The following is a 25,541-nucleotide window of genomic DNA, read 5'->3' as shown; positions in this document are numbered from 1 at the left end:
GAAATCTAATAAGAATAAAATCATGCTTATAACTAAATGCAATGTAAACTAAGCTCTGGAAAGGTTATTTATAGAAAGAAACATTTTTAATGCACTATAGCATTTCAAAGGAGGGATACATAACAACTGCCTAAAATTATCAGGGAGAAGGAAAAAAAAGACTAGTCTATTTTACATTATGGAAACTAAAAATTAACAATTTTATTCTAACATCTAAGTCACAAACTTAATGAAAACACCTTTTTCACAACTTTATTTTTGGTTGACTGTTACAAACTATCCTACATAATTAGCTATATAGCAAACATCATAAATTTCAAAATTCATGATACAGTATTGTTATAAAACGCATTATAGCTGTTTCTCTTTTGTGAAAAGAACTAAATGATCGTGGCTTTTTAAAATAAATAAATGTATAAGTTCTTTTAAGTCTAAACAATGTTCTTAAGCTTTTGTTGGTGTGCTGGTTGTGAAGTATTCTGGAATTTTGTATTGTATAGTCATTAATTTTCATATAAATAAATATCATTTAATTAAAATATTATAATTAAGTATAATCATCTCTCCCCATTATGTTCAGGTTATATAATCATATTTTGGGTTATCCATAGGCCCTTTTCCCACAAACCACTTAATATCTGATACAGGCCACTGAATCAAAGGAGCTTTCATAGGAACAATTTGGTATTTGGATCTTAAACTTATATGCACAAAGTATACATATAAGTATGTATATGAATATACACATGATATTTTTAAGAATTGTCAGCCAGGTGGCTGGGCGCGGTGGCTCACGCCTGTAATCCCAGCAATTTAGGAGGCCAAGGCGGGTGAATCACGAGGTCAGGAGATCAAGACCATCCTGGCTAACATGGTGAAACCCCGTCTCTACTAAAAAATACAAAAAATTAGCCGGACGTCGTGGCGGGCGCCTGTAGTCCCAGCTACTCGGGAGGCTGAGGCAGGAGAATGGCGTGAACCCAGGAGGCGGAGCTTGCAGTGAGCCGAGATCGCGCCACTGCACTCCAGCCTTGGGCGACAGAGCAAGACTCCATCTCAAGAAAAAAAAAAGAGAATTGTCAGCCAGGCATGGTGGCTCATGCCTGTAATCCCAGAACTTTGGGAGGCTGAGGTGGGTGAATCTCCTGAGGTCAGGAGTTCGAGACCAGCATCACCAACATGGAGAAATCCCGTCTCTACTAAAAAGACACAAAAAATTAGCCAGCCACTGTGGTGCATGCCTGTAGTTACAGCTGCTCAGGAGGCTGAGGCAGGAGAATCGCTTGAACCCAGGAGGTGGAGGTTGTGGTGAGCCGAGATCGCACCATTGCACTCTAGCCTGGGCAACGAGTCAAACTCCATCTTAAAACAAAGAAAAAAAAAGAATTGTTAGTACTTATTTAATCAAACATATGAACACACCTAAATAAATACCTGACTTACAAAAGAAAGCCCCCTAGCTTTCAGTAAACGAGAGGCAAATAACGTTATTCTTCTATGGACTATACCACCAAGTTACTTCCCTAGTCATAGACTTTTTGAGGATATGGTGAAAAATTCACCACATCCATTAAAATGTATTAAAATGTGTTTGTAAATTAAAAAATGGATTAGTGTGGTATTCTTTGTAAACAAAACTCAAAATCATGAGTTTCTTAAAGTTCTACCTGTAATAGAGTCCATGTACTTTATAATGCCCTTCTTTATTCTTCAGGACTTCGTAAAGCTTGTAGGTTTGTGTGCATGCATGCGTGTGTGTGTGTGTGTGTGTGTGTCTATGAGGGGTTTGGGGTTGTGTATGTACACACAGTTACAGCCACAAAATTGCTCACAATATCTGTCAATGATAATAAAATTGAGAGAAGAGTAAAATAAAACCAAATAACCATGTTAGATTATTAAGAACCTTATATTTTATGCTAGTTTGATATAATTTTTTTATGTTTTGAAGATTATATATTTTATATTTTATTTCACATAGTAGTAACCAGAGTAGCTAACACATGGCAGTCCCTCAAAAGTTATAATGAATATTTGAAGAAACAATTAAATGATAGAATGTACATATGAATGGTGGTTGGTTTAACATTTGCTTCAATGTATCCTATTTGTATTTTTTAATGTCTCTGTTAAATGTACATATGAGGCCAGGCGCGGTGGTTCACGCCTGTAATTCCAGCACTTTGGGAGGCCTAGGCAGGTGGATCACGAGGTCAGGAGATGAAGACCATCCTGGCTAATGTGGTGAAACCTTGTCCCTACTAAAGATACAAAAAATTAGCCGGGCATGGTGGCACATGCCTGTAGTCCCAGCTACTCGGGAGGCTGAGGCAGGAGAATGGCGTGAACTTGGGAGGTGGAGCTTGCAGTGAGCCGAGATCGTGCCACTGCACTCCAGCCTGGGCGACAGAGGGAGACACCATCTCAAAAAAAAAAAAAAAAAAAGAGAAAGAAAAAAGAAAAAGAAAAAGAAAAAAATGTACATATGAATGGTGGTTGGTTTAACATTTGATTTAATGTATCCTATTTGTATTTTGTGATGTCTTTGTTATATCAGAGTGCAGAACACATTAGAAAGGCATGACAGGGGAGCAAATGATGTTTAGTCACTCAGGTGAGACAGCAACAGACTTAAGTATATGGGCAGCTGTGGAGTTGAGAGAAAAATGACACAAGATATATTTATTAGGCATTGATTTACGTGCTTATGAGGCTGACATGTAGGATTTGGTTACCATCCAGATACGAAGTTAGGGTTGGGAGGTGAAGGAACAGGTCATGACAAAGTTCTTGTTCTTTGCAAATTGTATAACATTTTAAATGACTCATCCCATTTAAAGAAGAAAATATACATCATCAGTATTTTTCTGAGACCTCTGTCACTCTAATAGTTCTGAAAAGAAATAGCACGTTTGAATTGTATATGTTTCTGAATGAAAGTGGAAAGAAGTTATTGGAAAGGTGATATATTCTAAAATTCCTTTTTATTTTTAAATTTAGAGCTGTTAGCATTTTTTATTCTAGAGATAAAAATGGTCTGCTACTAAACTAAAAATGATTTCATTTTGGATGAATTCTGATTTGTGGTGGCTGACTAGGGTATAAGTCAGAGCCCTGGCCCTGCAGGATAGAGAAGCATAATCTGCTATTAGCCCTACTTCGCTGCTGGTTCTCTAATCTGTTGCACTAGCACAGTTTTCCTCTTGATTCTACCTCTTCCAGGTCACAGATGACAAATAGAGAAAAGCTGAATGAGTAGCAGCAGGATAGGGGCAAAATCTTGAGGTTAACTCACTGTTCTTTCTGACCTTTCCAAGGGCAAGCAAAAAAAAAAAAAAAAGACTATTTCTAAGTTCTTACTAGTACAAGCTATTCATTCATTAATTTATTCAACAAATACAAATGTATGCCCATGATGTACCCTGCAAGTAGCCTGGTGTTAATTACTTAAAATTGTACAGGAGGCATTAAACACAGGTAAAACACCAAAATAAGGGCATCCTTGATAAATAGTATGTACATTAATTGCCATGTATTTGTTCATAACTGAAATGAATCAGAAAAGTTGACTTATGTAATACATTAGCAATACTTATTTGACTCTCTTTTTTTTACAAAATGAATAGCCACTTATTTCCCATTTTATTTGGTTTATAAGTTATTTTATATATATTAAATTGTTTTTTAAAAGGTCATTATTGGACTAGTGACAAGTACCACATTTCTCATTAAAGATGTAATGATTTGAGGGAGGTTCTAACATTTGATGATGACATGTATCATTTATGGTACATTTACTGTTACTTACATGGCAACATGCAGCATTTATGAGTCATAATCATATCTTCAGCTCTATTGTTTTCAATGAATGTTAGCCTCTAACATTGACAGTTTCCAAGGCATGATAAAACTTGTTTTCCATTTGTGGAAATAAACACCTCACCCAAACACTGTTACTTTTAGTCTTAAAATATAAATGTTATTGTACAATTTTAAGCTAAAGAAATGCCATTGCTGATTTTATACTTAAGAATAAATATATATCCATATAATAGTTTATGGCAGTTTCTATTATTTCATAAGGGGTTTATATATTTGTGTCCCTTTGGTATAACTGGTATTGTGTGTGAAGTGTTTGTGAACATGAACATTTGAGTTGTTTCATTAAAATTAACAGGGTGCAGTATTTTAGTGCCAAATTAAATCAAGTAAAATGAATTACCAGGACATTGTAATTAAAAGAAATAACAGCAACTTAACATTTATACCAGAAGCATCATTATCAGTGTCCCCTGAATTTGGGGGTACCAGGCATGGCATCTAGAAATGGCTTTTGATTTATTTTCAATGTTTCCAAAAAAAAGTGCAGCAAGTATTTACTTCACTGCGTTTTTTTCCCCCATGAATAACCACCAATAAAAAATGTATCATTTCTTGTCCTCCAGGCAATACAGCTAAAGTATACATTGAGATTCAGGATGAAAATAATCATCCCCCAGTGTTTCAGAAAAAATTTTACATCGGAGGTGTATCTGAAGATGCAAGAATGTTTACTTCTGTACTCAGAGTGAAGGTATGAGGAATTATGTTAATATACAGAACTAAAATGAAAGAAAAGCTCAGGTTTTGCAGATAAGCTGTAACCCTATAGTTTGCATTAACTGCATGCTTATGCTGTATAAACAAAAGCCTGAAACTTGGAGTTATATTAGTTTAGTTATCTAAACTCAATACAGATTATATCAGGTAAACACTAAGCAACTTATTGAGTTTCATTTTACTATGAAAATGGTAACAAAATACTTATGATGTTTTACATTGGATAAGATGTTGAAATGTATATCTTTTCTTAATGGTTTGTATTCCTCCAGTAGGATAACTCAAAAGATTCTCAAAATGGAATCTCTAATGACAAATATAAAATTACCACTTCTAATACAAGAAATAGTGGAATAAATTAACCATTTTTTCTGAAATTTTGAATTTTAAATGCTGATTGAATGAAAGTAAAAAAAAAAACACTACTAATTTTAGTACTTTACTAAAAGTTACAAAAACTTTGATGTCTCAGAGAATGTTGGCTTACTTGGAATTTCAAAAATGCAGTATCTAAGACCAAAGTTGTAAGTTTTCAATTTTTTTCTTTATTTATCATCAAATGTTTATTACTAATTACTATTATAATTGTTTATAATCAAATGTTTATGACTATTTCTAATCAACTGTGTATTACTAATGTTTTATTACTAAGAAAAAAATTTAAAGATTGAATTTTACTGAGGAAAAGCTTTAGATGTTAACATTTTGGATTCTCAATTGTAGAGTTAATTTTGGACAGCATTTCAATGGTTAACTTGTAAATAGCTGTAAATTGCACATAAAACCTAAACATCTCTGGCAAATCTAGCTTTTGATTGCTTCTAGTTTTGCACATGAGTAATTGCCTTTCTTTTCCTATTACCAGGAGCACCATGGTTAGAGCTCTTCTTACGTGTAGTTTTATCACCTATCAAACACTTTTAGTAAGAAAAAAATTCAACCTAATTGGGTTAGGCTTGCAAAATAGCTCTTCCACTATGCCAAGTACAGACCCCTGACCTGAATCACCAGTTTAACTAAAAGTAGTCCACAAATCTGTCACTCGTTATATTTAATTTATGTTGTTATGCGCAAGTAGGAATCCTTTGTAGCTGATTTTTATCTTATTTTATATTTTAGTCTCATTAACTCTTAATTGATTTAGTTCTATCATTTAGTCAAATATGTTTGAGTACCTATAATGTGTGAAACACTGTTCTAGAAGTTCTATATAGAGCAATTGACAAAGCAAACAAACAAAGTTTCCACCCGAGTAATGCAGACAAACTAGTTGAAGAAATCAGTAGATCAGTAAGTTATGTAGTGATAAATTCTAAGGAAACAAAAAAGTTTGATAAGGGAAGAATGAGAGTGGTGCAATTTTAGATAAGAAAGTTAAGATAGTTCTTTTTGGATAAAACTGAAACAGTGCCCTGAATAAAGGAAAAGATCAAGACTTATGGATTCTTAAGTGAGCAGCATTCTGGGATTTCTTTGTAAAGCCCTAAAGGTAGACAGGGAGCTGGAGGCTAGTGTGAATGAAAAAGTCTGGTAGGAAATGAGATCAGAAATGTACCTGGGGCTAGAATATGGGATTTGTTCTAGGTGTGTTGGAAAGAAAGCTTTTGAATGAATTAAACAGTTATGACATCATCTAATATAAAAATATTATTGTAGATGCTGTGCACGGGGGATGTCGGGAATGAGTAACACAGTGTTTTGGACAAGTAGAGTTTAATGCATGATGAGTCCAGGCAAAATTTGATGGTAGCTTGAACGACGTTGATAGGCTATGGAGACCTTGAGAAGGGAGTTAAAGGATAGAACATATAGGATTTGCTGATGAATCATCCATGGGACATTAGGAAACATCAAGAATGACTTGGTGGTTTTTGTCCTGAACAGATCCCCATACCTCCTCCACTGCCTATTGTGATGGCAGTAATCAAGGTTTGTGAGGCTTTTTCAATACAGAAACCTAATTCTTGGCAAGGCATTTGCAAATGCTGATCTAGACTTGAGAGAGAAATAAGGGGCCAAGAGGAAATCACCTAGAAAATGGGTTTGACAAAAAAATATGAAGACTAAGCTTTGGGAACTTCAGCACTTAGAGATCAGGAGAAGAAGGGTTTGGGGATACTGAGATGTTGCTGCCAAGAGGTGACAGGAATACGGGGAAAATGCAAGGTCCCTGGAGAGAACAGGATTGATAAAAGAGAATCATTGACTGTCAAATGCTACTGTGATTAGAATGCCCTTGGGATTTTTACATCACCACTTATGTTACTAATCCTATAGTGTGATATAGGAAAAAAAGATAAGCCAAATGTTAAACTAGTCCATTAATAAAGGAGATTACTCAAAAGGCATGTGATGACTATAACAAGGAAATTTTAGTGGGTGGCATTATCTGATGGCATTTACTTCAGAGGAATTGGGACTGAGTGTCAAAGGAGACAGAAGGATGCTTGCCCTGTACTCCTAGGCTCTGTGCTATGTAAATTATGGTAGCCACTACTGGGAGATCTACAGAAAGCAGCATCTTTTGTCAAGGAGGGGTAGAGGGAGAAAGAAGGAATCAAAAAGTATAGGTAATACTAAGAGAGAAAGTTGAATATTTAGGGGATTTTGTTGATGGTGGTCTGTGATTTCCAAGGGATTCTGGGGAAAGTTTGGTAGTAGGGTAAAAGTCAGGTGAGAAACTGAGTCTTAATAAGGTGTTTAAAGACATTGCATTGAAAGAAGCATCTGAGTGAGGAGATATGCCCTGGACAGAATGCATGGACTTCTTGTGATGAGGTATACAGTGATGGGATTGATTGTGTCTCCAGACTACTGAGAACTCTAAGGAACCCTCCCCCTTCAAACTATCAGTGTGTAATTCAGACTAGGGAAAGGGGTCCTTTCTAGGAAACCAACTTCATGCAATATAATATACTAAGTACTTTATACAATAGTGAGAGAAAGAGGGGAGAGAGAGACAGAGCGGGGGGGGGGAGAGAGAGACACACACACAGAGAGAGAAAGTTGAGAGAGAGAGAGAGAAAATGTGTTGATGCAAGTGTATGCTATAATAATAAAGTCAAGTAGGAGAGCGCAAATTGTCTTGTGGATTCAAAGGAAGAAAATATTTCAGTTGGCGAACGAACATAAAGGTTTTCTGGAGGATGAAGAATTTAAGACTAGCACTGAAGAAGGGTGGTTAGATTTTTTTTTTTCCAAAGTGAAACGTATGTGAGGAAGACAGTCTAAGTAGAGGAAACAAACTAAGTAAGCCAAAACCCAGAAGAAACAAAGTGCAGAGCGTATTTGAGTGATAGGAGACAAGGGATTTAGGAGGGGAAGGGAGTAATAAATCCTTAGTGTTTAACAATTCCAGTTGCGGCCTTTAGCCTTGAAGCCTGGAATCTTCTCCTTTCCAGAATTTAATCAGAGCATGGGTTAAGCAGTTCTTCTCATTTTATACTTAAAGCAACAAAAATATTAATGGAAACAGCACTGAATCAGGGCCAGCTCAGTTGTGGTGTTTGAAGGAAGGAAAGATGATTTTAAAAATGGGAAGTAGCCCATGATTGTGAAAGAGGTGTTTCTACCAATTGTTATACAATATTAGGTAATGGTAGATCATCTACCATGCATGCAAGTTAATTTTTTTTGGTCCATGATATAATGCAGAATGATAAAAGTTAAATGTAAATATGTGCTTTGTGTAAGAAAGGAAAGAAGAAATGTTACATAGAATAAGATTGACAAAGTAAGATAAGACTTTGAAATAGCAGTGAATAAGGCTATATTAGCTTAAAAGAAGAGTAGTGAATTTGGGGCATTATTTTTAAAATATGCTACAGGTAAAGTGATACAATAAAAACATTGTGGAAGTGAATTATCCAATATAAGTAATAATATAATAAACACAATTGTATATCTGCTCTGAAGTGGCATACCTAATATACTTAAAAACTTGTTCTAAGTTCGTTTTTTAAAGAAAATATATACTGTGTTCTTACTCTGTACTGAAAATATGGAAGCAAACAAAATAGGCTGTCTCTACCCTTACAGAAGCCACATTCTAGTAAACTAGATCCCTCCCCGAAAAAAAAGTAAATAAATAAAAACATATGTTATAATTAAATCTAGATGGACAAAATACCTAATTTAGTTTCAGTTCACGTTTATACTATACTGAGTGGAAAATAATATAATTATCTGAAATTTAGGTGAAGATAAGTTTTAAATTATTCTGTTTGTACCACTGATTTAATTTAGGTGAAGTCTCTGGTTTTAATGTACTCACATTGTCTGAGTATAGTAGACACCATTAGTTGGCTATTTCTCCTTCCTCACACTTTAACAGAAGTTCAGTTTTATTTAACTATTATTTTTGGGGATCATGTGCTTCAGGGGAAGTGAAGCCTATTCCAAAGTGGTGAAAAATGACTGGTCGGAGCCAATCATGCCTGTCCTGTTGTCTTTGCAAATGATTGGTTTGCATGTGGATATGTGAGTCATTTTTGAGCAGTGATTGTTAAAGGAGGTCTCCTGAGGATTTTCTAGGACAAAGATATATACAGACATGTAGATACTTGATTTCTGGCTCAATAATTTGAATGCTCGTGTCACATTTAAGTACATGAATTGTATCAAAAGTGCACAGAACAAAAAGTTATCTGAGAAGATTTATATTTACTATGATTTCATGCTGGGTATCTGTGTCACAACTGGTTCTACCAAGTTAATTTCCATTAGTGACAAGTAATCAGTCACTTTAATTATGAGGAGTGCAAAAAGAAAATCCAATGGTAATTCGTTTTTCTTTAGTCTTTAATCCAATTAGTATCAGTTAAAATATCACTCTTACTATATACTTAAAATAATTGAAAGCAAGGACTTGATCAGGTATTTGGACACCCATGTTCATAGAAGTGCTATTTACAACAACTAAAAAGTAGAAACAACCCATATGGGGCCGGGCGCGGTGGCTCATGCCTGTAATCCCAGCACTTTGGGAGGCCGAGGCGGGCGGATCACAAGGTCAGGAGATCGAGACCATCCTGGCTAACACGGTGAAACCCCGTCTCTACTAAAAATACAAAAAATTAGCTAGGCGTGGTGGTGGGCATCTGTAGTCCCAGCTACTCAGGAGGCTGAGGCATGAGGATAGCATGAACCCGGGAGGCGGAGCTTGCAGTGAGCTGAGATCACGCCACTGCACTCCTCCAGCCTGGGTGACAGAGTGAGACTCCGTCTCAAAACAAAAAAAAAGAAACAACCCATATGTTCATCTATAGACGAATGCATAAACAAAATGTGATATACACATACAATGGAATATCATTTAGTCCTAAAGGGAAATAAATTCTAACACGTTACATCATGGATTAATGAGGACATCATGCTCTGTGAAATAACCTAGACATGGACAAATATTGTGTGACTCTACTTACATGAGGTTCCTAGAGTAGGCAAATTCATAAAGACAGAAAGCAGAATGTTGGCTGCCAGGGGTTGGGGGTGGAGTGGGAGGAGGTAAATGGGAAGCTATTGTTTAATGGCTACTCTGTTGCCGTTTGGGAAGAAGAAGACGTTTTGAGCATGAATGGCAGTGATACTTGCAGAACAATGTGAATACACTTAACATCAATGAACTGTACACTGAAAAGTGGTTGAAATGCTAAGTTTTGTGTTATGTACATTTTACCACAGTAAAGAAAAAGAGGAGAGAAGGCATCACTTTTATTGAAAGAATGTGAAAACTTTTTTTAAACTATTTTTAATTGGTATTCATTCCTTTGAAGCTCTTATGAATGTGAAGCTTATGTTCAAATTCAGAAGTAAATATTTATATGAGTCAATTTATTTTCCTTGACTATGTACTGTGTTTTTAAACATTTTATTTCATAAAATACCAGTTGCAACAGTATGGCAGTGATGCGCATTGTGGGAACATGCTAATCCTCTCAGCCTGCCAGGAGGCCATATCAGAATCTGCATTACCTTGTATGCTGAAAAAGCCTCCCCACAATTCTGAGTCCTCCTTCTCTAGGGCAGGCCATTAGTTGAACCTCTTTAAATGAAATGTCCTACAGCAGCAGTCCCCAACCTTTTTGGCACCAGGGACTGGTTTTGTGGAAAACAATTTTTTCACAGACAGGAGTGCAGTGGGGAATGGTTTGGGGATGATTGAAGTGCATCACATTTATTGTAACTTTATTTCTATTATTATTACATCGTAATATGTAATGAAATAATGATAAAACTCACCATAATGTAGAATTAGTGGAAGCCCTGATCTTGTTTTTCTGAAACTAGATGGTCCCATCTGGGTGTGATGAGAGACAGTGACAGATCATCAGGCATTAGGTTCCCATAAGGATTGTGCAACCTGGAACCCTCTCATGCGCAGGTCCTGATAGGTTTTGTGCTCCTGTAAGAACCTGATGCTGCCACTGATGTTACAGGAGGCAGAGCTCAGGAGGTTATGTGAGCCATGAAGAGTAGCTATTAATACAGATGAAGCTTCACTCAGTCACCTACCACTCACCTCCTGCTGTGTGGCCTGGTTCTTAGCAGGTCACGGACTGGTAGTTGTCCATGGCCTGAGGGTTGGGGACCCCTGTCCTACACTAATGAAAAATGACTGATGAATATGGTTACATCAGAATAGCAGACTGCTGCAACAAGGGTGCTATAAATGACTGAGTGAAGCAATATGTTAAAAGCAAATACTCACAACATCTATTAAAAAATATATATCTCAAAGGAGCGGTATCCAGAATATAGAAAGAACTGTAAAAAAGCAACAGTGTAGTCAACAAAAAAGAAATAGAAAAAGTGATGAATACTTGTAATATTTGTAATTTTTTGTGTGAAGAAGGAAAGTTGAAGCTAGGCCTTTGAACATTAACTTTTGTTTCTGCTGGGCTTTGAAGAAATGTTAATGGATAAATATTCCCTAATTCATAATAATAACTGTGACTTATTTGTCATTATTATTTTTCTGAGGACTGTGAAATGTCATTTACTTATTTTAGCCTACACTCTTTAAATACATAAATAAAATGAAAAATAAAATAATATCAATTAAAATAAAACAAGTAAATTAAAACATTGATTTATGCAGTAGATGCAGTTATTTCTTATTGCACTTTTGGGGAAATTGAAGCTCAGTAAGGCTGGGTAACTTTCCTAGTATTACTCAGCCAAATACCCAGTGAAGTTGGAATTTAAAGTTAGGTCTACCTCAGTTCAAGAACTTTTCTTGTAACCTCTTACATTGCTACCCAGGAGAAATGAGGCGTAGAATCCTGCTAGAAATAACAGAACATACTAACTTTCTGTGAAAAATTAGGAGACAAGTAAAAAGGCAACCAATTTCTTTTCAACTTGAGATGAACTGTGTAAATTGTGACACCCCCTATTAAGGTAACAAGTAAGATGTGATTTTAAAAACACTTTTCAAATTGTTAACTAATTTTTCCAGTTTATTGCATGTTGTCTTAACTGCAAAAATAGCATTTATTGCAAATACAGGGAGATGTTAAATGTGATCAAGATTAATTTTAAAAAACTCTGAATTATGAAGATATTTTCCAGAAGTTAATGCAGTGAGAATTAATCTCATTCTTTACAAGTTGCAAATATGGAAAAAAAGTGTCACAAAAATTGAGTTATAATGTTGATTTGATCTCTACTGAAAGTTAAAAAGATTTTGAATATCGTATTTTTGAATTATTAAAGATGCCAAATTTAAGAAATTTATGGACTAAAAGAAAGTAATATTGTGAAAAAGCAGCAAGAAAAAATACTTAACACTTAATGGCTCATTGTTTATTACATTTTCAAAATAAGCACAAACTGGTGATGAGAGGTTTCAGCAGAGTGGTGCCGTAGATAGAAAAAAGCCACAGTCATGGTCACAGGATGCAAATTTCCTTAGTAGCAAAAGGTATAGAAATGTACAAGGTTAACAAGGTAGGGTAATACATAATGTTTCTAGACAGAAGTTAGGGCTCCTAGGGGCTCCTGGTCTCTAGCCCTATACCTGTTCACCTTGGTCTTAGCCAAAACATCTCCAGCACATTTCTGAATTTTTAATGTATTTCCCCCAAGTAGCATCTCTTTAATTTACAGAGAACACTGCATCACAGGAGCAATAAGTAACCTTCCCAACATGTGCAGCTACAATTTACAGCCTGGCATTCTGCTTCTGAGACCAAGGTCAACCATATTTCCAGTGGAAGGGCACTGGACTGACATTCTAATCACTTGGATTTAGTTCTGGGTGTGCTCTTATCTCTCTGTGAGACTTTATGCTCCATCATTCTGCGCCACAGATATCTTCTCACATAAATATTGCTTTAGAAGCAGGTGCCCTTTAAAATCTTTAAGCTGATGGTTTGCTTATTTATATGTTATTTACTGTTACAATGTCAAGTGTCCTGTGACAACTGTTATACTTGAGAAGCACATTTTAGAGGTCAAATAGCATAGATTATTTAGTTCTGAAATCCAAATCACCATTTATGTTTTACAGTATTTGTGGTTTATGTTACTTAAAAGCTAGTGAGTTATTTTGTGACAGTTTTCTTCCTAGTTACATATAGAACAGATGTAAACAAGAACTAGCCTGAAGTAAAGGTCCAATAAAACACTAATTTTGGTTCCCCATTGCCAAGTATGAGGAACCTCTCTCATGGTTTCAAGGGAGAGGTGTTTTCACAAGGTCTTAATAATCACTGATTTCCTTCCATCTACGGCCATACCACACTGAATGCGCCCAATCTCGTCTGGTTTCCTTCATGTTTTGGCACAGTATTTGACCTTGTGTGGTTTGTACTTTGAACTAAGCAAACATATGTAGGTGCCTGAGGGTGCATTGCCTTCTTGACTATGACCCTGAAACTGAATCACTATATGTCTAGTTTAGCCCTTAAACCAATTATACTGTTATCGTTTATCTGTGTGCATGATTTTCCTACTAGAATTTAAATTTCATCTAAGCAGACATTATGTTTTCCCATCAACTTAAAGACATTATATATTGTGCTTAACATTTCAAATTGGTGTTTGTTTAAAATTTTATTTATTGATTTTAATTTAGTTTAACTTTGTTTTATTTCAATAATTTTTGGGTACAACAAACCCCCATGACACAAGTTTACCCGTATAGCAAACCTACACTTGTGCCCCTGGATTTTAAAAAACGTTTAGCAAAAAAGTATTTTGGGGAGAACAAGTGGTTTTTGGTTACATGGATAAGTTCTTTAGTGATGATTTCTGAGATTTTGGTGCACCTGTCATCTGAGCAGCATACATTGTACCCAATGTGTAGTCTTTTACCCTCCTCCCACTCTGTCCCCCAAGTCCCCAATATTCATTATATTATTCTTATGCCTTTGCGTCCTCATAGCTTAGCTCCCACTTACACATGAGAACATAACAGTATTTGGTTTTCCATTCCTGAGTTACTTCAGTTAGTTAGAATAATGGCCTCCAACTCCATCCAGATTGCTATAAATGCCATTATTTGAATCCTTTTTATGGCTGACTAGTATTCAATGGTGTATATACACCACATTTTCTTTATCCACTCATTGGTTGATGGGCATTTAGGCTGGTTCCAGATTTTTTGCAATTGCAAATTGTGCTGCTATAAACGTGTGTGCAAGTACCTTTTTCATATAATGACTTCTTAAAATTTTATTTATTTGTTTTTACATACACTCATGTCTTTTAATCTGTTTAGCACATGTTGCATGAATGATCATTTCAAATTAGTAAAATACATTTTACATTAAACTCTTTTGGGCTGATTACAACACAGAATAACATCACCCTGGACTTCCCTGTGGATTTCACTTCTTGCCAAATTAGAAACTCAGACTTGATGACAGCTTTATGAATGTTATGCATATATCATAGTTTTACATTTATTTAGCCTCACTGATGACATCAAATGTGAAGATTTTTTTTTCCCTGAACAACTGGGCTATTTTTGTTATATGATCACAGGCTATACTGTACTTAATATTTTCCTTTTGTTTTTTTCCACCGAGCCTCAAAGTCAAATATTTGATCCATCTTTAGCAATTTTAGAAGATGAATGCAATACAAATTGCGGTATACTGACTTTCTCTGATTTCCTTTATATATTTTACGTTTACTCTCTATCATCTTTTCTTTCAATTATTTTTAGATTATATCATATATTTTTAGAAAATACTTCACATTCATTTTGAAATTCTGTGGAGCAAATGCAGACAGATGATTACAAAAAATCTATTCTGTTTCTACACGGTATTCTGTATTTTATTTTTAAAGAATATATCGCTGTTAACTATAGTCACCATATTGTACAATATATCCCTTCACCTTATTCCTCCTATATAACTGAAACTTGATATTCTGTTTCAAATAGTCTAATCCTGCATTTTCTCCTGTACTAGTTGAGAACCATAAAAAACATTACCAGTTGCTGATACATAGCATTTCTCCTTATTAGTCTGAACAAGTAAAACATTCTTGTTATGTTCTTTTAATATAAGTGGGCAAGATGAAGTCTATTTTTGTAGATATCAGTTGAGTATACAATGAAATAATTCTGCATATGTTTTACTATTTTTCCCCCTCCACACAAATCAGTTTTTTTTTTTATTGTAGAAGGGACACCAAAAAATATCATTCTCCCAGCAAACAATTTATGCCTGTTAATTTGAATGTACTTTAATTTAAAATTGCTTTAATTTGTATTACTTATAATAGAAATCGGGCTACTTTTCCCAGACTATAATTATCTGAAGAAAGAGGAAAGCTTGGATGTTTCAAAATAGATGAGGCCGGTCGCAGTGGCTCACGCCTATAATCCCAGCACTTTGGGAGGCCGAGGCAGGTGGATCACGAGGTCAGGAGTTCAAGGCCAGCCTGGCCAGATGGTGAAGCCCAGTCTCTACTAAAAACTATAAAAAAAAAAAATCCAGGTGCGGGCCGGGCGCGGTGGCTCAAGCCTGTAATCCCAGCACTTTGGGAGTCCGAGGCAGGCGGATCACGAGGTCAGGAGATCGAGACCATCGTGGCTAACACAGTGAAACCCCGTCTCTACTAAAAATAATAAAAAAAAAAAATTAGCTGGGCGTGTTGGCGGGTGCCTGTAGTCCCAGCTACTCGGGAGGCTGAGGCAGGAGAATGGCATGAACCCGGGAGGCGGAGCTTGCAGTGAGCCAAGATTGCGCCTCTGCACTCCAGCCTGGGCGACAGAGCGAGACTCTGTCTCAAACAAACAAACAAAAAAATTAGTCAGGTGCGGTGGCAGGCACCTGTAATCCCAGCTGCTCAGGAGGCTGAGGCAGGAGAATTGCTTGAACCTGGGTGTCCGAGGTTGCAGTGGCCGAGATGCCACCATCACACTCCAGCCTGGGTGACAGAGACTGTCTTGGGAAAAAAAAAAAAAAATAGATGAAAAGCTGCTCTGATAACTGGAAACTTTTTTGTTTGTTTGTTTTGATATGGAGTGTTGCTGTGTCACCCAGGCTGGAGTGCATTGGCATGATCTCAGCTCACTGCAACCTCCACCTCCCTGGTTCAAGCAATTCCCCTGCCTCAGCATCCCAAGTAGCTGGGATTACAGGTGAAAGCCACACCCAGCTAACTTTTTTGTATTTTTTTTGTATTTTTAGTAGAGACAGGGTTTCACCATGTTGGCCAGACTGGTCTCGAACCCCTGACCTTAGGCAATCTGCCTGCCTCGGCCTCCCAAAGTGCTGGGATTACAGGCATGAGCCACCACGACCAGCCTGGATACTTTTTTTAAAGTAGAGAGTTTAAGGACTTTTTATGAATTTGAAGAGCCATTGGACATGATACATGAAAATAAAGTACTTTATTTGGTAAATGGCCAAATAATTTTGCCTCTCCTAAACTTGCTGGTGGCTCATATAAAGTTTGAGTGCACTCTAGCAGTATTAGAAATTTACTAAATGTCTGCATATCTCTCAGATGATTAAATGTGTAACAATCCAAGGCATAGGTATGGAATACTATTTTTGGAGGTAAGCTTGCATTTACTTTTAGGAAGTTTTATAAGTTTTAGAGTAGTGATTGTGTGTACTCCCCTATATTATGTTTCAAAGGCCATATCCTCCATCATCTGTAGAGACCTGTCAGGAATATTGACATTTGGTTCTCCCTTTGAAAATCTCACAATGTTTCTGAAAGTGAAGGCTGCATTGCAAGGCACAATTCAGAAGATAAATTGGATAAATAAAAATTACTTTTGTCTGAAGATGTCCTGTAATGTCTTGAACCTCCATTTAACTTTGTGCTATACTGAACTGACATGGGATATCTATAACACCAATATAAGGGGAAGAAATGAGGAAAATGAGCTTTTAAAAATTGTTTATTCATACTTCTATAAATGTATCTTAATTTTGAATTGTCTATTAATATTTCCAATAAGAATGGTAAAGTACAAGAGTTCATTAAAATGCGTTATGAAGAAAGTTTAGTTCCAAATAAGCCATAGGAAATAAATGATTCTTCCTATTAGTTTCAATTAATTTACCTTACGGGAAACCCACAGGCCTGGAGAGAGATTTTATGCATAAAGAGAATACAGTTGGCACTGGTTAGTTGTAATTCACTGAAAATCTGAGAATTGCAGAGATTTTAAAATTTTTTTTCTTTTTTTTTCAAAAACAGGCAATGAAATGCCTGAATTCACAAAAATGCATTCTAGTGAACAAAAATAACATCTAAACTAGGCATTTCCATCAAGTTGATCCAGAAACTTTATGTGGTAGCTACACTAGTTTTTATAAAGATAATTCTCTCTTTAATAATGTTTCATTTTACTTGTTGCCAGGATTTTTCCCCCTAGACATTTATGGTCTCTTAGAAACCCAGTAATCTAGAAAAGGACAAAAGTCAGTAAGGTTCATAGTAATTTGAAAGACTATCACCACCTGAAGCCAGTAGACCCCAAGATATGTTGAATGCTGATATCAAAAGAATTTTTTTGTTCTTTTTTTTGAGACAGTGTCTCACTCTGTCGCCCAGGCTGGACATGCAGTGGCGCCATCTCAGCTCACTGCAACCTCTGCCTCTGGGTTCAAGCGATTCTCCTGCCTCAGCCTCCTCTGTAGCTGGGACTACAGGCATGTGCCACCATGCCTGGCTAAATTTTTGTATTTTTGGTAGAGATGGTGTTTCACCCTGTTAGCTAGGATGGTCTCAATCTCCTGACCTTGTGATCCACCTGCATCAGCCTTCCAAAGTGCTGGGATTACAGGCACGAGCCACTGTGCCCAGCCTAAAAGAATATTTTTGATGTATAATTTTTATTACAAACTGCATACATAATGCAACCTGCATATGCAAAATCACACAGATTCTAAGTGTGCAGCTAGATAAATATTTAAGAAGTGAACACGGTAGTGTAACCAGTGCCCAGGTCAAGAAACAGAGCATTACCAGTTCCTGCTCCACATCCCTGTGAGAATAACTTCCAACCATACCATAAATTTGTTTTTCTTGTTTATGAAATTTTTATAGACTTAGGAAAATTGTATTTTTGTTTAGATTCATTTTCTCACACTATATTTGTGAGATTCATCTATGTTGTTATTGCATGTAGTAATAATTGATTCATTTTCACTGCTCTAGAGAATTTCATTGTACAAATATACTACAGTTAATATATCCTATATACTGTCCATATAAGTTGTTTGGGGTTTCTTAATATTACAGATATACTTAGGAGTAGAAATTCTAGTTAAGGGGATATACATAAGTTCAGACTTAATAGATAATATCAAACTGTTTTCAAAAATGTTTTACTAATTTATATCCCCTCAGCAATGTCTGAGAACTTCAGTTGCTTCACAATTTGATTTTGTCTGATTTTTTTTTTTTTAGTCATTGTGATGAACATGTGGTGGTTTCTTGTGGTTCGTTCACAATTCCCTAGTAGTTAAGATAGTCTAATGTCTCTTTGTATGTTTTTTGCCAGTATTTGTATCCTCTTTATGTGGCAACTATTTTGGTCTCTTTCTAACATTTTTCTGTGGACATTCTGTTGTTTGTTTTGTTTTTTCATTAAGTCTTTAGAATTCTTTGTATACTCTGGATTGCAGATCTTTATTCAATGTATGTATTGGATATAGCTTCTCCCAAGGTATGGCTTGTATTTTCACCCTATTTTTTATGCTTTTTCATGAGCAGAAAGTTTTAATACAATTTATTATTTTTTCATGTTGAGCAACTTTTTGTCTTGTTTAAAAGCCCTTTGAGTAACACAAAAACATGAAGTTTTTTTATGTTTATTTCCAAAAATTTTATTTCATATTTTATGTTAGATTTACAGTCCATATGGAATTTTTTTGTGTGTTTGGAGTGATGTAGGAGATCAAGATTTTTTTTTTTTTAAGTTTCCCATGTGGATATTTAATTGACCAGCATCATTTTCTAAAGAGACCGTTTTTTTTTCTCCATTGTACTGACGTGTTCTCTCTGTTCTAAGTCAAATGGTCATGGATGTAAAGGCTTATTTCTGAATACCTTATTCTATTTCATTGACCTGTTTGTCTTTGCATCATTCTGCTCTCTGAATTACTATAGTTTTATAATATCTGATACTGTAAGTCTTCTGCTTATTTTTTTATCTTCAAGGTTTGTTGGCGTCTCTTGGCTCTCTCCGTGTGCTCATTACCAAATAAGATTTAGAATCAGCTTATCAATTTCCACAGGATATATATATATATATATATATATATGTATATATATATAAACTTAACTGCTAGGGAATTGAAAACGAACCACAAGAAACCACCACGTTTATCACAATGACTAAAAAAAAAAAAAAAAAAACCAGACAAAATCAAATTGTGATGTGACTGAAGTTCTCAGATATTGCTGAGGGGATATAAATTAGTAAAACATTTTGGAAAACAGTTTGATATTACCTATCTGTTACGTCTGAACTTATATCTCCTTACCTAGAATTTCTACTCCTATGTAATTTGTAATACAAATTCTTAATATTAGGAAACCCCAAACAACTTACATGGAATATATATATATATATTCCATGTAAGTTGTTTGGGGTTTCCTATATATATATATAGTGTTGGAATGTTTATTTGTATCCATTTGGTCTACAGATATATTTAAAGAGAATGTCAGCTATACAATATTGAGCAGAGGTGAACATATTTTTGATCTGTATTTAAACAAACCAGCAAAATCTCTTCTTCTATGAAGAAAAACTGCAGGAGTGGGTTGGGTTAGGGGTTGGAGAAAAGTATTAATAGCATTTTTTTAAACTATATATTCTCTTATTTCTTACAACCCATGGTGTATGGCACTGTCAAATTAAGGAGTAGATGTCAAATTATTTTAGTATTTCTGTGGTTTTTAATGACTATTTTCTTTTTTTGAAGATCCTATATTTTATTACCTATGTTTTAGGACTTTTTTTTTTTTTTTTTTGAGACGGAGGAGTCTCGCTCTGTCGCCCAGGCTGGAGTGCAGTGGTGTGATCTCGGCTCACTGCAAGCTCCGCCTCCCGGGTTCACACCATTCTCCTGCCTCAGCCTCCCCAGTAGCTGGGACTACAGGCGCCCGCCACCACACCCAGCTAATTTTTTTTTTTTTTTTGTATTTCTAGTAGAAACGGGGTTTCACTGTGTTAGCCAGGATGGTTTCCATCTCCTGACCTCGTGACCTGCCCGCCTCAGCCTCCCAAAGTACTGGGATTACAGGCATGAGCCACTGCACCCGGCCTTGAGTTATTAATTTTTCAAAGTCACACCTGATATTGGAGTCCACCTCACTCCAAAACATAATGCAAAAAACAACCAAAAAAGTAAGTTTAAAATTACTTAAAACCAAATAGAGACAATATACTCTGTGCTGAAACTCTCACTTACTTTTCACATATTGACCCAGATTTAAAATTGTGCTCTGAATTTTATTATTGGTATCTCTGGTGTGACTCAGTGTGCTACAGGCATGTGCCACCATGCCCAGCTAATTTTTTGTATTTTTAGTAGAGATGGAGTTTCACTGTATTAGCCAGGATGGTCTGGATCTCCTGACTTCGTGATCCTCCCGCCTCAGCCTCCCAAAGTGCTGGGATTACAGGCGTGAACCACAGTGCCCGGCCTGTTTTATGAGTTTTAAAAAATGCGGGGAAGATAACTGAATTCTCATGAGCGTACTGTAATATACTGTAGGAAACAGAAGAAACATGAAGCTGTAGAGATACAATTTTAGAAATGTATATTACATTTCTAAAAATGTTTAACAAGCTTGAAATTAAAAAAAGGAAAACAATTATTCAACTTTCTGTTAATTTAAGTTATTCTTCATGGAAGATAAAATCTGACAAAAGGGGATAAGCTAGTATTTTTCATATTGGTTAGTGTAGTTTGATTCCATCTAAATATTAGTCTTCTCTTTACTTAATGTTAAGGAATTCTCGATATTTAATGCTTGGTAAAACAATGCCACATAGTGTTCTTGTCATTTATGGCAAGAATCATGTTTTAGGAAGATGAAATACTATATTACAGGTGGTAGTAACTGAGAGGTGCCAATAATCAAATACGTTAGGTTGGATCCGAAAGACAGGGTGGTAGGGAGAATGAAAGTCAGTATGAACTAGCATATGTGTTTACATTGGTTCTTGGTTTTAGAATCCAGGATTATGAACTAGTATAGTATCATTTGGACCTGAAAAAATTGCATAATCATGCCAACATAATTTTGTTGAATCTGTTTTGACAGATTCATAAATCCTTCAAAAACATAAGCACAGACACAGTCCTTGCTGATGTTTTATAATATAGGGCGTTGATAAAGAGCCCCAAATGGGAAACAATAAATAAGTGAAAGGGAACAGTCTGCATCTTAGAAAAGGCAGTTGGAGGGATTTAGACACTCAGCAGAGAACAAATATCATAGGAAAAAATAAACAGTGTGGCTTCCAGACCCAGAAGGCCCTGACAGTGAGCTCTGAACATATTTACTTTGAGATTAAGTAACATTTGAATAGGGCAAGACCAGTTGATACTGAAACAACCTCTTTTGAGGATGGGGCTCTTTTTGGGCTCAATATTCTGGTTCAGAGCTAAGATATGAGTGTAAGATGAGGCTGAGCCCAAAGATGCCTAAAAAAAAAAAAAAAAAAAAAAAAAAGCATACATGTCGGCAGGAAATGACTAGCAGCTCCGGCTCCAAAAACGTGAAGTCATGATAGGAATTGCTACAAGAACATTTTATTTAAGTCAATGTTGATTAAAGTTTAATCAAATGTTATGGGTATGCTAAATCCGAAGACTGTGAAAAAAAGGTTAATGAATATACTATATACAGGACATAAAAATAAAGTTTTGATATATTTAAGTCTAACTCTTTTCCGAAAGCATAATGAAAAAGACAAACGTGAGGTTTTATTTAACCATGAGTGGGCTGTGTAACCAGGAGTGGACAGGTTTCTTAATTTCTGTAAGCAACAGGTCTGCAGAGTGATGACAACACTATCTAATGAATTTTATCTGAATATAAATGAGAAAATACACATAAAGCACTGAGCATGGTTCATTCCTCTCTGAACTTAGACATTCTCTGAATAGACATTCTCAATAGATCTCTCAGTAGTCATTGTTACCTATTACCTGAGTTGTTCTTTTTCCCTATAAGATAATAGTAATCTCAAAATCAAAATGTTTCAAACTCAGCATGCACAGTGCATACATGTTATTAAAAACACAGTTTTATTGAATGCACAGCTATTTTTCTTTGCCCTTGAAACTGAATACTGGGCCTCTTTTTCCAGAATTCACCTTCAGCATTAGTATAGAATGCCAATTTGTCTTCTTAATAGTAGAATAAGGAATAATTATAAGAAGCTGAATACAACATAATAGATTCTTCCATTAAGTCACAACTAGATGAGTTCTCTTTGAGATACACCTTAATGTATTATTTTCATGAAAATATTATTCCACTGAGGAATACTCAATATAACTTTTCTAAATCCTTGTATATTTTAAATGAGATAGTTGGTTCTCTTATGTGAATACTGACCAGATTAAAATGTGTGAGGCATATTTATATGTTTTAAATGAGTAGTATTATCTTAATACCATGTTATAAAGTATTTTTTGCATAGAATTTTCTTGTTGTCAATGGTTATCTATAGCTTGATATTTTTCTTTCTGGGAGTATGGTAAGCTTAAGAAAAAAATAATCTCTATATGTACAGGCATGAAGTCCTGAGAAACAAACCCTAACAGCACAGCTGGAAACACTTCAGTCAAACAGTCTTCAAGCAGTATCAGTATCAACTTATCCAAAAAAAAAGAATATTTCTTTTTTTTTATTTTTTAAAGGCATATTGAAGATTTTTTGGTCCTTATCATAGCACAGTATATCATAAAATGGAGTAAAATTACAGTAATTAATGTACATCTGCTAAGTGGAAATAAATCTTGAAGTTCTTTTAATTAAAGTAGAAAAAAATGGAAAAGGCAGTGAAATTTATTAAATAAGTTTTCTTTAGAAGGAAGAAGCACAATCCATATAAAAAATAAGCCCAGCCTGGGAAAGGCCAGCAAGTTAAGAATGTTTATATAGAGAGCCCATAAATACCCCATTGTATATAGATATGCTCAGCATTGCCATTTTTCAAAGTAAATGTATTAATAGAAATTTTCTGAATGGCAGAAAATTTATTTTTCATTATTAAAGAATGAACTGCCTATAAAATATTGAAAAACGAAGCAGTTCTTTCTCTGGCATTAATGAATCACAGCATGACACATAATCTTTTCTGCCACCTCCTGAGAGTATTAATGGTATATTATGTTAGTAATCATCATGAAAATTAGGGGTAACTAATGAGAAAAGAAAAATAATACAATGAGAATGTGTATCTCACCTACATTTGTAAGGGTCTGATTAGCATTAAATGCAATTAAAACATTGAATTATCTTTCAACATGAAATTTAATGAAGTAGCATCACTAATAAGGATACAAGCAACTCTATGTCCTGCCAGTGTTTGTCTTCTGCTTTGTCCTGAAAAAGAGGTGTAGAGAGAAAGCTGCTTGTCTTAATCTAATTCCTACTGAATTTAACAGTATCTACATAGAAGGAAAAATGTGAGAAATATTAGATTGCAATTTTTAATGAAAGCTATCTGTTCAGTACAGGTGTTATCTCTGAACCAAGGAACCTGATAATAATCTTCAGCCCACCACATACTTTTCTCAGTACAATCAGTTTTTTGGCAAACTCTGCATGGGGCTTGGAGTCAAAGTCTATATGTTCTTCTCACTAGCTTTGTGATTTGGGGTCATTAATTTAGTCTTCCATGGTTTAGAAATGGCACCCACGGAATGACTTTTATTCTTTCTAAATACCAGAACTAAGACATTTTTATGATACTCTCTTTGTAAAGGGTGTAGAGCAGAGCAGGACACTGAGTCGGCTTTCAGATGACTTCTTACATTTCCCAGATCTTCCTCAAATATAGTCTTCTGTTCCTTACTCCTTTTCAGTACGAAACTCAAACCTGCATTTAATCATTCCAGTAGTTGTATTAGCCCCTGAAGATCTGGCTGAAGAACAATTTGGATTAGAGCAAGTTGGCCAAAGGCAAGTAAGTTAAAGACAGATTGAGCAGTGCTATTTTTTGGCCAAATCAAATCAAAACAAACCAGTTTCTTTAACAAAAATAGGCCGGGTGCAGTGGCTCACGCCTGTAATCCCAGAACTTTGGGATGCCGAGGTGGGCAGATCACCTGAGGTCAGGAGTTCAAGACCAGCTCGGCCAACATGGCGAAACCCTGTTTCTACTAAAAATGCAAAAATTAGATGGGTGCAGTGACACGCACCTGTAATCCCAGCTACTCGGGAGGCTGAGGCAGAAGAATCGCTTGATCCCGGGAGGCGGAGGTGGTGGTGAGCCAAGATCGCGCCATTGCACTCCAGCTTGGGCGACAGAGCGAGACTCCATCTCAAATAAAACAAAAGACTATTAAATGCGAATGTTATTTAGAAACTATCTTTCAAGCTTTGGTAATGTTGGTGTTCTCTGGGGGTTTACAACAATTTATAGATGTGTATATATTCACTTAAAAACACATATCTTTCTTCCTGCCATGCAAAGGATATTTGTGAGGAACCTAGTATAGGTGACCTGCTTCTTGGTCAGTGCTTTTTAAGTGGCAGAGCAATTTCCTCCCTGCAGTCTACTGAATATCAGCCCTTAGCACAGGGATTTGTAAAAACAAAGATTTAATGAATAAGAAAAGAGAAAAAGGAGATGATGATGCAAAGAAAAAAATATATCTCTTTAAATAATTTTACCTGATAATTATGATATTTTTATCCTACTCTTTCTGTTGTATTGTGTCTGGAATTGGTGGGTTCTTGGTCTCACTGATTTCAAGAATGAAGCCACTGACCCTCGCGGTGAGTGTTACAGTTCTCAAAGATGGTATGTCTGGAGTCTGCTCTTTCTGATGTTCCGACGTGTTCAGAGTTTCTTCCTTCTGGTGGGTTCGTGGTCTCGCTGGCTTCAGGAGTGAAGCTGCAGACCTTCACGTTGAGTGTTACATCTCTTAAGGCGTGCATCTGGAGTTTGTTCCTCCCATCCAGAGTTGTTCGTTCCTCCCGGTGGGTTCATGGTCTCGCTGGTCTCAGGAGTGAAGGCTGCAGGCCTTCACAGTGAGTGTTACAGCTCATAAAGTCCGTGTGGACCCAAAGAGCGAGCAGCAGCAAGATTTATTGCAAAGAGCAAAAGAACAAAGCTTCCACATTGTGGAAGGGGACTGGAGCAGGTTGCCACTGCTGGCTTGGGCAGCCTGCTTTTATTCCCTTATCTGGCCCCACCTACATCCTGCTGATTGGTCCATTTTACGGAGAGCTGATTGGTCTGTTATACAGAGAGCTGATTGGTC

At 35.9% G+C, this 25,541-nt stretch overlaps 1 protein-coding gene across 9 annotated transcripts in view; it reads left to right on the top strand.

The window, feature by feature from the left end:
- PCDH15 (protocadherin related 15) overlaps positions 1 to 25,541 on the top strand; it is a 1,819,045-nt gene that overhangs the window by 1,703,001 nt on the left and 90,503 nt on the right. For all 9 annotated transcript variants that reach the window (XM_055274344.2, XM_055274341.2, XM_055274340.2 and 6 more), the window contains one exon: positions 4,446 to 4,573. In XM_055274344.2, the coding sequence (XP_055130319.1) occupies positions 4,446 to 4,573 (128 nt within the window). The remainder of the gene's footprint in view (positions 1 to 4,445; positions 4,574 to 25,541) is intronic.

Source organism: Symphalangus syndactylus, chromosome 4 (genome assembly GCF_028878055.3).
Source record: "Symphalangus syndactylus isolate Jambi chromosome 4, NHGRI_mSymSyn1-v2.1_pri, whole genome shotgun sequence".
NCBI lineage: Eukaryota > Metazoa > Chordata > Mammalia > Primates > Hylobatidae > Symphalangus > Symphalangus syndactylus.
This window is presented reverse-complemented; position numbering and strand designations above follow the sequence as displayed.